This window comes from Zingiber officinale, chromosome 6A (assembly GCF_018446385.1).
Source record: "Zingiber officinale cultivar Zhangliang chromosome 6A, Zo_v1.1, whole genome shotgun sequence".
Taxonomy (NCBI): domain Eukaryota; kingdom Viridiplantae; phylum Streptophyta; class Magnoliopsida; order Zingiberales; family Zingiberaceae; genus Zingiber; species Zingiber officinale.
The window spans coordinates 136549532-136566020 of record NC_055997.1 but is presented as its reverse complement, the minus strand read 5'-3'; the positions used below and the strand labels follow the sequence as shown (position 1 = coordinate 136566020).

Sequence of the window (16489 nt, the reverse complement as noted above, 5' to 3'; positions counted from 1 at the left end):
TATTGTAGGATCCTACGACCTAGATCGTGATTTGCAAACCATGGTTGGAGCAATTTACTTATGTGGTTAGACAAAAAGCAGGGGTTGCTAATCGGGTGACAGATGCTTTGAGTTGAAGGAGTAGCCTACTGGTTACGATGTGGGTTGAGGTGCTAGGTTTTGATTCTTTTTGTGATTTGCTTACTACTAATCCTTATTTTTTTGTGATACTGCAAGATGTACATGTCGAGAAGAAAACATAATTTTTACCGCATGATGATTTCTGTTTAAGGGCAATTAATTATGCATTCCAGATTGTAGTCTTCTCTTGCAGATAATCAAGGAATTGCATGGTGAGGGGCATGTTGGTAGGGATAGAACGTTGCACTTGGTTCAGACTTTCTACTTTTGGTCTATTTTGCAGTGAGAAGTCGAGAAGCATGTGTAGCGGTGCAAAATTTGTCTCTCTAAGGAGGTAGCCACTAATGTTGGATTGTACATGCCTTTGCCAATCCTTTCTCAACCTTGGGTTGATATTAGCATGAATTTTGTACTGAGTTTGTCACGTACCTAGTGAGGTATTGATTTTATCTTTGTTGTCGTTGATAGATTTTCTAAGATGGTTCATCTTGTTCCTTGCAAGAAGACTATAGATGTTGTTAATGTGACACAATTGTTCTTTTGAGATAACTACTTCATGGTTTGTCTACGTCCATTGTTTCAGATCGAGACACTCGTTTCCTTAGCCATTTTTAGCGCAACTTGTGGAGGATGGTCAATGCATAGTTGAATTTCAGTAGTGCTTATCATTCTCAGACTGACGGATAAACGAAGATTGTGAATAGGTCACTTGGCAATTTATTGCGTTGCTTAGTAGGAGACCATATGAAGAGTTGAGATCAAAAGCTAAGACAAAATTTGCTCACACCCATGCAGTGAATCGCGGTATTGGTGTCGTTCCATTCTAGGTGGTTTACTCAGCTTAGTCTCGTGGTCCATTGGGATTGTTGTCGTTGCCAAGAAAGACTATTGTCGATGGTAAAGTAGCAGATTTTGTGAATTGCTTACAGGATGTCTATGAAATAGTTCATGAATATCTATCTCTAATTCCAAGTTCAAACATAAAGCAAACCAAAAATGCCGACACTTTAGTTTGATGTTGGGGACTTTGTGTGAGTAGTTTTAACTAAGGATTGTTTTGCTAGGGATTATACCAAATTGTCAGCCAAGAAGATTGGTCTTGTTGAGATTGTTGAGAAAATGAATTTAAATGCTTATCATTTGAAGCTGTCTAGTCATATTCGCACTGTCGATATTTTTAATGTGAAATATTTGATTTCTTTCCACGGTGATTCTTTTGATGATTATGTGGCAAATAATTCAAGGGTGAATTTTTCTACACTGGGAGAATAATGTGGAGCAACAGAGCCTAGAGTTTTGGGACCGTTTTGATTGGCGACCACGGGCGGATAATCTGTGAGAGACCATAACTTTTGACTCGGGTTGAATCATGAGACACACAATACATTAAATCGAAACTTGTTCAAAAATCTACAATTGGTTACCGGGTGTAATCCATAACAACCTAGTCTTAGACCCAAAAAAATAGTTTAAAGCCTTTTTGATGGCTTCGAAGAATTGTCTTTTTTTAAGGTTATTTTCGTTTTTTGCATCGTTAGATTTTTGAGACTATTTAAACTATTTGTTTAGTTGACGTTAGGGCAGTTGTTTTTTATTAATAAACTTTTCTGAAGTTTCTTTTTTCCAAAACGATAAGTTTATAGATGCCTATTTTTAGTATTTTGCTGAATCAATTTTTTGATATATGCTGAATTAATAGGTCTTCAAAAGATTATTTTCGATGTTCATATTCGAATCAAAGATTCTTTAGTTCCCACCACATCAGATATAATAACACTAAACATCATATCGAAATATAGTAATTGACATGATATAATAAGATTAAGTCAGTAATAACATAACAAAGCTATTATGAAAATAAAATGACAATATCACAAATGTATTACATGAGAGCATTTACTAAGGAAGAATAAGAACATGCTAAATAAAATTATACTAGCTTAATTACTTGTTTTTACTTGGTACCAAAAGTTTGATACTAGAGAAAAATAAATAAGTATGAATATATGAAAATGAACATGTTTATAAAATCAACATATATCAACGTGTCTACAATAAACATAAGCAAAATTGCAAAAACTAAGTCATAGGTAATTGTAAAAATTAGGAACAATAAGCATCATAAATCATGTAAGCAATCTCAAAAATAGGCATGTCATGAGAACATGCTAAGTAAAATATAAGAAACAATGATCATATAGAAAATAATATTAAAATTGTAAAAATAATAAACAATGCCAGAATAAGAATAAGCACAGCACAAAATTAAACATGTTAACTTAAATTCATCTACTCTTCCCCCTTTGACAACTAGAAAAAATATAACACACAAATGAATTGCAATAAGATATCAATAAAAGCATCATAAGCATCATAAATAATAGAAAGAGAACATTACTAAAAATAGAATATCCAATTAGTCAAATATGTAGTTAGTGTGATACACTTAAGAACATGAATAACAACCAAAAGAGCTACTGGAATATCAATTGTACTCAAATATTCATAATATCCATACATGCTCACCAATAAGTAAACTAACAATGTTACTTATTTGAATCCACCATCATGCCAAAGTGGCACATGAATTAAGTTTGATGAGAATCCGTTCTAACCATTCTGGAATCTATGAGTGTGTACGTCTCTCATCTCAACTCAAAAACTCTCCATTTGTGTAGCAAGTCTATCAACTCAAGGATCATGCGTAGGTCGTTCCTTTTCCTCTTGATAATCCTCAGCTTCTTTAGAACCCCAAGCCTTCTGTTAAGATCCCATCTCAAAGCAATGCCATTTGGATGTAGTCTAATAAGCTACATGTTATGCATGTCAATAGTGTTTTTTTTCTTTGCTCAACATTCTCACCAGAAGAGATAGCCACTCTTAACTTTCATGAAATCAAAAGCTGATATTACGGCGACTCTTTTTAGATTTGGCAATGTTAGTGATGTATCAGTACATAAAGTAGCATATATTTATGTCTAAATTGTTCAGAAGAATGCATACATGATAAAAAATGAGCAGGGGGAATTTTGGCTTTAATCCTAGAAGAAAATAAGAAAGTCACAATCATCACAGAAGGAATACAGAGGGACATATTAAGGCTTTAAGTTCCTAGACAGAATCCTGGCTTTTTTACCACTAGGATCTGAAAGAGAAAGAGATGCAGTATACTAAGAGTGACATTTGGAGAATAAGGAGCAGTAGTAGTAAACCTAGGATAACAGTAAAATAATTATCAGAATCATTTGTTCCAAGATACTTGTTAAAGATAGCAAGAGTGAGTGAATATGTCTACCTCTCATAAAAATCTGAGATTGGGCAGTGAATTCATTAACAATTCCTATATGGTGGAAGAATTCATGCAATCTACCTAAGTTAGTGTAGTTGGTACAATATACAAGTTTTTCTGACTTGTAGGTTCCAATGATTGGTTTAATATATCAAGCAAAATCACGGATGAATGTGGAGTCCATTTGTGTTGTGTGGCCATTGCTTGAATGATTTTATTCCTACTTGATTGGGTTGTGTTTAAAAATCTAATGCTAGTCTAAGATGCCGGTGTAGGTGGAGAAATACTACAAGATTGAGATTTTCAGCTATTTTAAGAAAGTGTTTGGTTTTATTATTCCTTTGTACCCCTACATAACCGAAATGATTATGATTCATGATGTATATGATGAAAAATGTCATGAAAATCATAAAAAATGAATTTAATCCTGAGCACGGTGCAACGGCAAGACCCTAGTAGATCATCCACGCAACCATGGTTCGAAACTCGGGACCGACAAGGAATTCATCACCGTGTTAAAAAATTAGGGCATGTGGGCTACTAGCCACTTGGCCACTCACACTTCTGGATTTACTCAATGGACGAACCGAGGGGAGGCCGCCTACTCTGAAGTCTAGTTGGGCGGTAAGACGTGGATACCTGGGCTATTAAAAAAAAAGAGAATTTAAAAAAACAAACTAGATAATAAATTAGAGTTAGGATTTATTAAAAATCAAAACTAGAAATAAAAAGAAGATGAAAAAGGCTTATATCTTCCATGGATTTTGGTGTTGAGCTTTGTCGGCTGATATGGGTGAATTTTGTCATTCCGCTGAGTGATATCTAGATGACTTCGGCATAATGGCATATGACGGAAAATGATGAAAACAGTGGGAGAGAAGAAAGACCAAAGGAGAGAAGGGAGGAGAGGTAATTTTTGATATCGATTTTATTGCTCCGCTCGCTAACCAACACGCTAGATGACTAAGCATTGATGGCACTTGACGGATCGACGGAAGTAAAGAGAGAGAAGGGATGAGGGGGAAGGAGAGGAGTCTAACTAGGGGGATCAGAGGGAGAGAAAGGAGGAGAGGAGAATAGAAGAGTACCAGAGATGGGTGGGGGTGCTGTTGTAGGAGAAGAATCGAAAAAAAGAAATGCATGGAGAGGGAAAGAAATATAACTAAAATATCTTAACTTTTTAAAAATATCATTAAAAAAAGGGCAGCACGATGCATGAAGCTCCCACAAAGACGGGTCCCGGGGAAGGGTTGGACCACATTGGTCATTGGTACGCAATCGTACCTTGCATTTTTTCAAGAGGATGTTTCCTTGACTTGAGCCTGTGGGGCAGGGATCCTCTGGTCCCGGATCCCTGGACCAGTCTTGGTCCCTTGCTCATTCATTGATTGGATGAGTTGGATCCCACTTGTTTAACAGGTGGGGTCCAGTCCACCCACCCAATGAATGAATAGAGTCTCTTATGGTCCAGAAAATTCTGGACCAGAGGATCTGGCCTCTGAGCCTGTGATCTTAAGGTCACATGACAACAACTTTATCGTTGTGCCAATGCTCTCATTTAAATTGAACCGGACTATCATATATATATATATTTGGTTCAATTTTACATAAACCAAAATAAATTTAAATCGAGCTTAGTTTGAACCAACTTGATCCTAATCATCACCACGTCTACTAGATGGACTCCACTTAATCTTAAACTAACTTTCACTTGATCCCAATACTTAAATATTTATTAACTTTAACTTTGCCATTTATTTTTTTTAAAATAATTTAAAATGTGAAAAATTAAATAAGATAAAATGTGGTATCCAACATTAGTGAAAAAATTTTTGTGAGATGAATTGTATAACATTTAAGGATCCTACAAGCAAGCGACGGGAAAGCTTGAGTTTGACAAGATAATGTCCTTTTGTTATCTCAATTTTGGTTTGGTAATCAAGAAACAACAAGAGTTTAGCATGACATTTTGATTAAATAAAAATTTTATTTGATTAAGTTTAAAAAATAATTTATTTATTTTTTCACTATTTTTAAATTCATTTCATTGTTATATTAATAAATATAGATGATGATGACAGTAGTGCAATAAGTGAATCACATTATTATTATTATTATTATTATTTATTATTATTATTTTTTTTTCAAAGAAAAAAAAAATAATAATAAAAAATAATAATAATAATATTATTTTTTTTCAAAGAGAAGGGAAGCCTTGGTGCAACGGTAAAGTTGTTGCCATGTGACCAAAAGGTCATGGGTTTGAATCCTGGAAACAACCTCTTGCAAAAAAACAGGGTAAAGCTGCGTACAATGGATTCTTCCCTGGGACCCCGCATGGCGGGAGCTTCGTGCACCGGGCTGCCCTTTTTTATTTTTTATTTCAAAGAAACTCTATTTAGATATAGAATATTTTCAAATTCAAGTTGGCGCGTGTCAGATTTCTTATTTTTCAATTTTTAGAAATTTTATTCTTATACAATTCTTTAAATAAATTTATTTACAAATTTAAAATCAAACTTAAACCTAAAAATATAATATTTTACATTTAAAATGACATATAATCAAGTTTTATCAATGTAAACAGTTTCACTTCCAGTTAATTGTAATTTTATATTTGCACCTGGTCACTATAAATTTTGTGTTTCAATTTCTTTTGTTGTGTTCCTACATTGGATGTCATATTTATTGAGCCATATTCTGCGTTATTTTGGGAGATCCATTTAATGCCTCTTGTAAAAGGATAGCATGTTCACCGCTTTGACTTCTTTTTCTTCCTAGATAAAGTTCATCGTTGATGGTCATTGGACAGTAGACCCTGGGCAGGAGATTATCATCAGTGGTGGCTTTACCAATAATGTATTGACTGTAGATGGATGAGAAGGCAATTTTTTCACAGTTATAATATAACGGGTATGATTGTTTACCTGAACCAAAATAGTCTCTGGTGGTTAATGTCATTTGGTCATTTTTGATTCATATTTTCATTCTCTTCTGTTTTCATAGATTTTTTTGTCCGTGCAATGCATAGGTTGACTTCTAAAGTAATAGCTGAGCTTGATAGTGGATGACCTTATGATTTAGCTAGAAGAATAAAATGCATACCACAATTTTTTTTTCTGTCTATAATAACTACATGCGAAGGGGAGCCTTGGCGCAACGGTAAAGTTGTTGCCATGTGATCAAAAGGTCACGGGTTCGAATCCTGGAAACAACCTCTTGTAAAAAGCAAGGTAAGGCTGCGTACAATGGATCCTTCCCCGGGACCCCGCATGGAGGGAGCTTCGTGCAACGGACTACCTTTTTTTTTTTTTTTTCTATAATAACTACATGCATTGCATGTTGGATACAAAGTAGTTTGTCGTCATGATGGTGAGGAAAATCTTGAATTAGGTTTTTTTGGTTTGTGTAAATCTAAGATACAAATTTTATCATCCATTAAAAGCATAGCTGTGGGCAATGGCTGTGTAAATATGTAAGGGAATAAAGCACCAATTTATAATATTTCTTATTAGAGGGTTATTTATGATTTCTAATTAAGAATAATTTTCCTTTCAGCATGGTATTAGGGCCCTTTTCATCTCCACCTTCTTTCCTCTTGTCATCGCACTATTAGGTTCAACTCTCAGGCGTCATTCCTTTCCACACATCATCAAGTGGGTGGAGATGAAGGCTCCTTTTTTCTTTGGTTTTTCAATTAGACTGGAGACCTTCTCTTGTCGAACATCTGACTGGGAATGTCGCTTCTCTTGCATGCAGTGCTCCTCTCTTGTGGAGCTTCATCCCTGCATTTGTGTTGCTTAATCGAGATTGTCCCACTTCTAGCTTCTTCCGCATATACCCCCCTAAGATGCATCGGTGCAACTTCTCCATGTGACACTCCGCAAAACTACGGTTTGCTCTGTACCCTCTTCCATTTGCGGTCCTCATAGGAGGGGAACTACTTCCTCTTGGTCAGTTGCAAGTGGCCCTACAGAAAGACAATTGTCTCTTTTGGAGCTCCCTTTATGCATCTTTGCGGATCATTAGAGTTGATCACCAGAGCATTTGCTCTTACCTCTGGATCACTTGACATATCCAAGTCCGACCTTGTTGCTAAAGTAGCCTTACATCTGGAGTATATTGTTGTTGCCATTGTGTCCCAGGTTCTGATTTCTTCTTTTAATTTCGCTGACCCAATATTTCAGTGAGAAGCTAAGCCGACTAGTCTTGGGCTGTGTTTCATTTCATTGCCCAAAAGCTGAATCTATCTAGTCACAGGTTTAAGAATTTATAAAAGGATAACAAAATGCCAAATTTCCAAAGAGGTCAACAATGATGTTGAGGAGTTTACACTTTTGGCCATTCATTTCCTGTTTTAGATCAGTCATATACTTTCTTGACAATTCACTAGATCATTAAACTGTTCTATCATCTTTCACATTCTTTTATTTTCAGACACACTTTGTTCATTCACAATTTATGGACACACAAGGTAATTGGTATCAAACATGAGTTTTGTGGGCTGTACTAATTATGCCTTAATTGTCTACAGCTCTCTTAGCTACACCTACACCTACACCCCACCTGCTTCATAGTCATCTTGGTCATCCCTCTTTCTAAAGCTTGGAGAAAATGGTTCCTGATCTGTCTAATCTTCAAGCTCTTAAGCTCTTGAATGTGAATCCTATTAGCTAGATAACCCCTTTTCCTAGTGGTGCTCTTAAACCTGTTTTTGCACTTTGCTTAGTTCATTCGTGATTGGGGTCCAAGTTGACTTAACTCTAGGTTTAGTTTCCTATTTTTTTTCCAGCTTCATTTATGATTATTCTTCAAAGAAATGTTGGTGGGTTTGAAGTTTTCTCTATCTTTCCTTTTATGCAAAAATCAAAATCCAATTTGACATCTCTACTATACATTGTTAATATTAGGGAATACTTGTCTCGCTCTTAGTCATGGTATTCGTCATCAGATTTGATGCCTTTATACACCTCAACAAAATGGTGTAGTAGAGTGAAAACTTGATGTCTTAAGTCTTCTCGTACTTTACACTTATACATGCATGCACCCCTTTCTCTTTGAGGTGATGTTATTTTTGATTATATATTATTTCATCAATGGAGGTAGTAGATATGATGATTAGGAGAAAAATTAGTATTTTGTGTGTACAAGAGACAAAATGGATAGGCGAGAAGGCAAAGATGATAGAGAACTCGGGTTTTAAGTTATGGTACACTGGAAAGAGTAAAGCAAGAAGTGGAGTGAGTATCATTGTAGATAGTTTGTTAAAGGATGAAGTTGTAGGAGTAGTTAGAAAAGGGGATAGAATTATAGCCCTTAAGATAATAGTGGCGAAAGAAACTATGAACATAATTAGTGTATATGCACCACAAGTAGGATTAGATGAAGCTACCAAATTAAGGTTTTGGGAGGACTTAGATGAAATATTACAAAATATTCCACCAAATGAAATGATTTTAATAGGAGGTGATCTAAATGGGCATGTCGGAGTGAAAAATGAGGAATATGAGAGAGTACATGGAAGTTATGGGTTTGGAACGAGGAATGAGGAAGGGAAAACTATATTAGATTTTGCGGTAGCATATGACCTTATATTAGCTAATACGTTTTTTAAGAAAAGAGAAGAACACTTAGTCACATTCAAAAGTGGGAATAATAAATCGCAAATTGACTTTCTTATGGTTAGGAAGAAGGATAGAAAGATTTGTAAAGATTGCAAAGTCATCCCTGGAGAAAGCTTAACTACCCAACATAGGGTAGTAGTATTGGATATACGCCTCAAACATAGTATCAATAGAAAGAAAATCTATATAATTCCTAGAATTAAGTGGTGGAAGTTAAAGGATGGGAAACAAAATATATTTAAAGAGAAGATAGAAGTACAAGCATTAGGTGAAATATACGATGACTCTAATACAACATGGGATAAGATGGTATCAAAGTTGAAAATAGTAGCTAAGAGTGTACTCGGTGAGTCAAAGGGACATGCACCACTAAGTAAAGAATCTTGGTGGTGGAATGAGAAAGTACAAGAGAAAGTGAAGGAAAAACGAATAGCTTATAAGGAATTATATATTTGTAAGAACGAGGAAAACTTAAAAAAATATACAATAGCCAAGAAAGAAGCTAAGAAAGTAGTGAGTGAAGCAAAAAATGAAACTTTTAAACGGTTATATCGAAAATTGGATACAAAAGAAGGGGAAAGAGACATTTATAGAATAGCTAAAGTGAGAGAAAGGAAAACAAGATATCTTAGCCAAATAAAATGTATTAAAGATGAATGTAATAGGGTATTAGTAAATGATGGAGAAATAAAAGAGCGGTGGAAGAGGTATTTTCATCAACTTTTTAATGAAGGTTTAGGTGACCAACTTAACTTAGGTAATTTAATTAGGTCAAATGAGTATAGAAATTTTAATTTTTATCGTAGAATTCAAACTTCAGAAGTAAAATAAACTTTAAATGAGATGCACAATGGAAAAGCCGTTGGACCAGATGATATTCCGATAGAGGTATGACAGTGTTTAGGGAAACAAGATATTGAATGACTTACAAAATTATTTAACATGATATTGAAAACGAAAAAAATGTCTGATCAATGGAGGATAAGTACTCTAGTTCCCTTATATAATAAAAGGAGACATAAAATTATGCAAACTATAGGGTATTAAACTAATGAGTCATACTATGAAACTTTGGGAAAAGTAATAGAAAAAGATTAAGGAAGGAGACCACGGTGGAAAATCAATTTGGGTTCACGCTTGGAGACAATAGAAGCTATACATCTCCTTAGACAATTAATTGAAAAATATCGGGAGCAAAAACAAGATCTACACATGGTATTCATTGACTTAGAAAAAGCTTATGATAGAGTCCCAAGAGAAATTATTTGGAGAATTTTAGAAAAGAGAGGTGTTAGCGTAACATATATTGAACTAATTAAGGATATGTATGAGGATGTAACGACCAGAGTAAAGACTTCAGGCGAAGTAACTGAAGCATTTCCAATAAAGATAGAGTTACATCAAGGATCAGCCCTAAGTCCCTATCTTTTTACACTAATTATGGACGAACTCACTGCGCAAATTCAAGACACAGTACCGTGGTGCATGTTGTTTGCAGATGATATTATTTTGGTAGATGAGACACGTGAAGGAGTAAATGCTAAGCTTGAATCTTGGAGGGAAACACTAGAAGGGAAAGATTTTAAGCTTAGTAGATTAAAGACAGAATATATAGAATTTAAGTTTAGCAATATTAGAAGTAATGAAACAATTGTTAAGACAGGAGAGGACGAGTTGCCCGAAATCGAGAGATTTAAATATTTAGGATCATTTTTACAAAATGATGGAGGGATTGAGAGAGATGTCTTACATAGAATACAAGCAGGATGGATGAAATGGAGGGGAGCGTCGGGTGTTTTATGTGACCGTAAAGTACCTCTTAAACTTAAAGGTAAGTTCTATAAAACCGCAGTTAGACCTGTTATGTTATATGGAGCTGAATGTTGGGCTATGACTCGAGCACATGAGCATAAGATGAGAGTTGCAGAGATGAGGATGCTAAGGTGGATGTGTGGACATACGAAGATGGACAAAATAAGGAATGAGAGCATTAGAGAGAAAGTCGGAGTTGCATCTATTGAGGACAAACTCCGAGAGACACGTTTAAGATGGTATGGACATGTACTTAGATGACCAATCAATGCTCCAGTTAGGCGATGTGAAACCATGATAAACATGCATATCAAACGAGGAAGAGGACGACCAAAAAAGACTTGGTTAGCAACAATAAAACAAGATAAAATTTATTTAAATATAGATGATAATATAATAGGAGATAGGGCTCAATGGCGTAAAAGGATTCATACAGCCGACCCCACCTAGTGGGAAAAGGCTTGATTGTTGTTGTTATTGTTATTATTTCATCAACTATATGCCATCCTCTACTCTTTATGGGAAAATCCCCTTCAATATTGCCTTTCCATAAGATATCTAATGATAAATCTATGGATGCAATTGCTTTTGTTCACCTAATGACTCTTGGCCAAAATAAGTTATTTTCATGGTCTATCGACTATATTGTCCAAGGGTATGAGTTATCTGCAGAAAGGTTATCTTTTGTGTCTCTCTTAAGGCACGTTGTGCCTTTTATGTTGCATGGTGTAATCTTTTTCGAGTTCACTCCTTTCTTTCTGCACCATCTTTATCTAAGTTAATGTAGAAAGTTTTTTATGTTCCTACTATATTGTCTTTTCTACCTTTGTTCGTGGATCTCCCCATCCTTTGCTGTCGTTGATCCACCACTTAAGCTGCCTCCCTTGTGGGTGTGCAGTCGATGACCACACCTTGGAGACACTCCAACAAGTCCTAGAGACTCCTACTCTTTAATCGCTAGTCTTCATCTTAGATCTCCTAATAAGGATGTTCCCTATTGCTTTATGCACAAGTACTCATAGTTGTTCCACTTCTCATCTACTTTTTTTTGTGTGTTATATCCTATGCATCTTTATTTCCTAAATACTCTCTGTTCTCTTTATCCTCGTACTGTTTCCTTATAGTCAATTCCACTTCTCTACTCTAATGATACTCGGGAGTAGTTTATCTTCCTCCTGGGAAGTCAATCATGATTATAGATAGATTTTCTCTATTAATTGTTCCCAGATGACACTGTTGGAAAAAGGGTGGAGAGAAATGACAAGAAATACATATATGAAGAAGTTCCATATGTAATTTTGGGATCCTTTCTCTTACCCTCGCGATTTTCCATCTAAGTAAATGAACTCTTAAATGTCAAATTACATATGTTTAATACTCACTGTACTTTCCTTCATATGTATGGCTGCCAGCCTAGACAAGGTGCCTTCCTTTTCTTGCATCACTGGTTTGTATAGATGGGCAAATTTATAAAGCTTTAGAATCCTGTTTACTTTCTTCAACGATTGGGTTTGTCACTGGCAATTGATCCGGTGACCCTTTGAATAAATAAAGTAGATTGATCCCGGAGTTGCCACCTACCAATGAGATGTATGCTTCTTGTCTATTTTTCCAGTCCAATCTAAAACCCAATGTACAAGATAAATTTTGGCCCTAATAAATTATGGTCTATCACTGGCAATTTTCTGTTTTAATTTTCTTGTTTGAATCAAAAACCCAATGTACAAGTCTAATTGTGTTTGTGTGCGTTGCATATATATATATATATATATTTTACAGATATATAATGTACATGTTCTGATAAACTCAAAACTTAGAAATTTGTTTATATGCCTGAAAGGTACACAAATCAATATTTAAAGATGTAATCATTTTGTTGAGAACTCTTAACTAATGGAGTTTCTTCTAGTAAATCAATTATGATGCTAAGTCTCTATTTGGTTAGAGATATTTCACCCACCCATAATCAATGTAAAAATTGCAGGTCCTAGATGTTAGATCCATGGATAATTGGCTCTCTGAAGGTGCAAAATATTTAAACAATTAATTCTCAAGATTCAAATATTGCTATAGAATGGTAGAAAAATAAGCAAAATGTGTGTACAACTCAATCAAGCTCATTAGCATTAACTTGAAGATTGTTGAGGTAGTTTTACAACCATGGGAGGTTGAAAAGAATCATTTTGGGTTCAAGTTAATATCTAAAGAATCAATTTAGCTAATTTAGATCTTGGTTTTTTTTTTAAAAAAAAAAATCAAAATCAATATCAATGGCCCTTTTCTTGCCTTGGAGGTGTTGAATAGGTTATGAGGATTACTCGTGTACTTAGATCAAACACTTGCATCATTTCTCATTACAACACAATTGTAACTCTAATTATATTCTGCACACACTCTTGAACTTCTTGCTCTTTTAGCTCCATTATGCACTTTGTGTGAAAATTTCTCCTTTTATTCATCTTGTTGCTAAGAATATTATAACAAAAAAATATTACAAATTTTAGGACAATAGCAACACTTAATTTGTTGCTCAAGACATTCATATGGTCCATGCTCTATCACTGGCCAATGCTGCAGTGATCACCCAGATGAAGAATTAGAGCTTGACAAATCTCCCTCCATGCCACTTTGATGTCATTGTCTTTGTCAGTGTATCAATTTTATTTAGGTCAGAATGGATTGCAAATGTAAATGTTCAATGATTGATGTTTGATTTCTCAGGTGTTAAACAACTCGGTGTATACGTGAACAATGCATCGATTGAACAAGCTCCACAATCCTCTTGTTCCTCCTTTAACTTGCAAGTTCTTAGCAAGGGAGAGCCTTACAAGTATTATCTTCATGAGCAAATAGAGCATCAGCTCTAAATCATACAAACTTCACCAAGCAGGGAGGAGAGAAGTGGCCCTAATTTTGTAGAGCTTTGGGTATTCTGTGGTCGCCAACTTTTGTGGAATTTGACCACGTTGTCAATGCCCGTAAATCTAGGTCATGTGCAACTAGTAATATTTTTTGTAATATAAAACTTTTATTTTAAGAGAAAACTTGTTCAAAATGGATATAGTCAAACCACGTGTATTATTATTATATCATGATTGATGATCCAAAAGTACACATTTAAATTTGAATTTTGATATATTTCTAGACTCACTAGGAATTCTTCTTACAGCATTTATCACACCAATTCCCATTGATTTCACTTATATTTTTAGCCAATTAGTCTCTCTCTCTATTTTTTAAGCTCTTTAGAATTTAAAAGTTTGGTTATAAGAAAAAAAAAAATCAAAACCAATTTTGATTTTGAGATGCTCACTTGTGCGACGTAAGGAGCGTGGGATAATAAAATTATATATATATATATATATATATATATATATATATATATATATATATATATATATATATATATATATTTACGTATTTAGTATTAATTTTTTTTAGTTTAGGGATTTTAGGGTATAGTATTTAGTTTTTTTTTTTAAATAACATTTGGTGCGTGCACGCACCCCGGGGGTATGTATATGTTGTATATATTTGTGAGTATTTAGGATTTTTTTTTTTTTTTTTTTAAGGTTTAGAGTTTAAAGCTTAGGGTATAATATTTAGACTAAAGGAAGTGAAAATAATTTTTCTAAAAGAGCAATGATATGTTCAAGGAAAAAATCTTAAGGAAAAACTCAAGGATAAATACATAAATTTATGACTCACCATTTTATTTTTTGTGGGCCTCATAAATTTATGTGTCTATCCTTAAGCTTTTCCTTAAGATTTTTTTCTTGAACATATTATTTTTCTAAAAAAAATTAGGCGTTTGAAAATATTAGGTGTTCACGGATGGTGTGCAACATATTAAATCTCACATATAGTTTTATTACTTTGCATATTCATCTTTGGAAAATTTGTGAGCACTAGTGTTATATTTTTTTTATTTTCAAATCCTTTAGTATAAATACTAATTTTTTTTTTTTTTTTGGCAATACTATGTGTTCACGGATTGTTTATATCTATATATATAAACAATTGTTAACATACAAACCTTTGGTTGCAAGATGTGTTGACTTGTATAGTAGTAAATTTTTATTTATTTATTTATTTATTTTACATATGATTAAGTGATTTTGTCTTAAGAATTTAGGAGTTTTATTATAGTATTAAGCATAAAAAAAGTTTTCAAATTGGAAAAATATTTTAGGTCGGCACGGGATGTGCGACGTAAGGTTATACATACACACGAGTTTGTTATGTCGCGGACTCATTGCTATGCGACTGTGTGGACTCAAGGTGCCTGGATTGATTCCAGATGTCTTGGGTTGAATCAAAATATTTTTTTATTTTTAATTTATTTTATGATATATTATATGTATTTATAGTTTAAAATTTTAGGATTTAAGAGTTGTGTTATAATTATGTTTGAGCTAATAAATTTTTTTTTCTTGTGTTATAATGTTCAAGATTAAAAATTTTAAATGCTCATGAGCTATAGTCTTTCCCTTTAAGAAAATGTTAATTTTTTTTTTTTGAAAAAAAATTGAATATAGGTGCATGCATCATTGTAACGCCCAACATACCATATGTAATATATATATATATATATATATATATATATATAGTTTTGTTAAAATGCGGACTTCTGCATGCGGACTCATCCGCGACCTACCGATTTTGTTTTTTTGTTTTTTTTTATATTTTTGATTTTTTTTTACCTTCCTCGTTCTCCTCTCTCTCGTCGTTGTGTGCATGTGCCAGCCTCGCCGGCCTCCTCGCTGCTGGCCGGCCGGGCACCACCCACCGGTCACCCCGCCTCCTCGCCTCCGGCCGCCCACCACCCGCCGACCACCCGCCTGCAGCCAGAATCCCAGCCGAAATCCGGCCGCGATTGCGGTCGCTAGCGTGGTGGCCAGATCGCGGCCGGATTTCTGCCGGATTCCGGTTGAAATCCGGCCGGGAATCGGATGGAGCCTCCGTCGCGATCGCGTCCGGACGCGCCCGCGTCAGGATTCCGACAAAGGCGCGTCCGGATTCCGGCGCGATCATGGCCGGAATCCGGATGCGACCGCGCCGGAATCCAGTCGCCTGCCCAACACTGTCGGAATTGCCTGTATCGCGGCTGGAATAGAGATGTGGTCGGAATCCATGCCGATATCCCCGACGGGTTCATCCCATGGGCTATAGTGTGGGTGGGTCCAGGCGGCCGGAGGCCGCCGACAGTGGGCAGATGGCCGGCGGTAGGGCGGGTGGCGGGCACGCGACGTGAGCTGCTTCTCGGCGAAACGCGTCGAGAACGAACGAAGCAGGAGAAAAAAAATAAAGAAGAAAGAGAAAATTTTTTATAAAAAATTAATAAAAAAATGACATGGAATTACGTCCGTAGCAATCCATAAATAATGGTTCGTAGCATATCATTTCTCATATACAGTTTTGTTAAAATGCGAATTTCTGCATGCGGACTCATCCGCGACCTACAGATTTTGTTTTTTTTTTTTTTGTTTTGATTTTTTTTACCTTCCTCGTTTTCCTCTCTCTCGTCGTTGTGTGCATGTGCCAGCCTCGTCGGCCTCCTCGCCGCTGGCCGGCCGGGCACCACCCACCGATCACCCCGCCTCCTCGCCTCCGGCCGCCCACCAACCGCCGACCACCCGCCGGT

General features: G+C 35.4%; 1 protein-coding gene across 14 annotated transcripts in view; it reads left to right on the top strand.

Moving 5' to 3' along the window:
* LOC121998259 (protein PTST homolog 3, chloroplastic-like) overlaps positions 1–13973 on the top strand; it is a 44114-nt gene extending 30141 nt beyond the window's left edge. For 6 of the 14 annotated variants that reach the window (XM_042553079.1, XM_042553086.1, XM_042553085.1 and 3 more), the window contains 2 exons: positions 6191–6322; positions 13567–13973. In XM_042553079.1, coding sequence (XP_042409013.1) covers positions 6191–6289 — 99 coding nt within the window. In that variant the 3' untranslated portion in view covers positions 6290–6322; positions 13567–13973. The other 8 variants (XR_006116461.1, XR_006116462.1, XR_006116460.1 and 5 more) reach the window with 8 other exon arrangements.
* The last annotated feature ends 2516 nt before the right edge of the window (positions 13974–16489 follow it).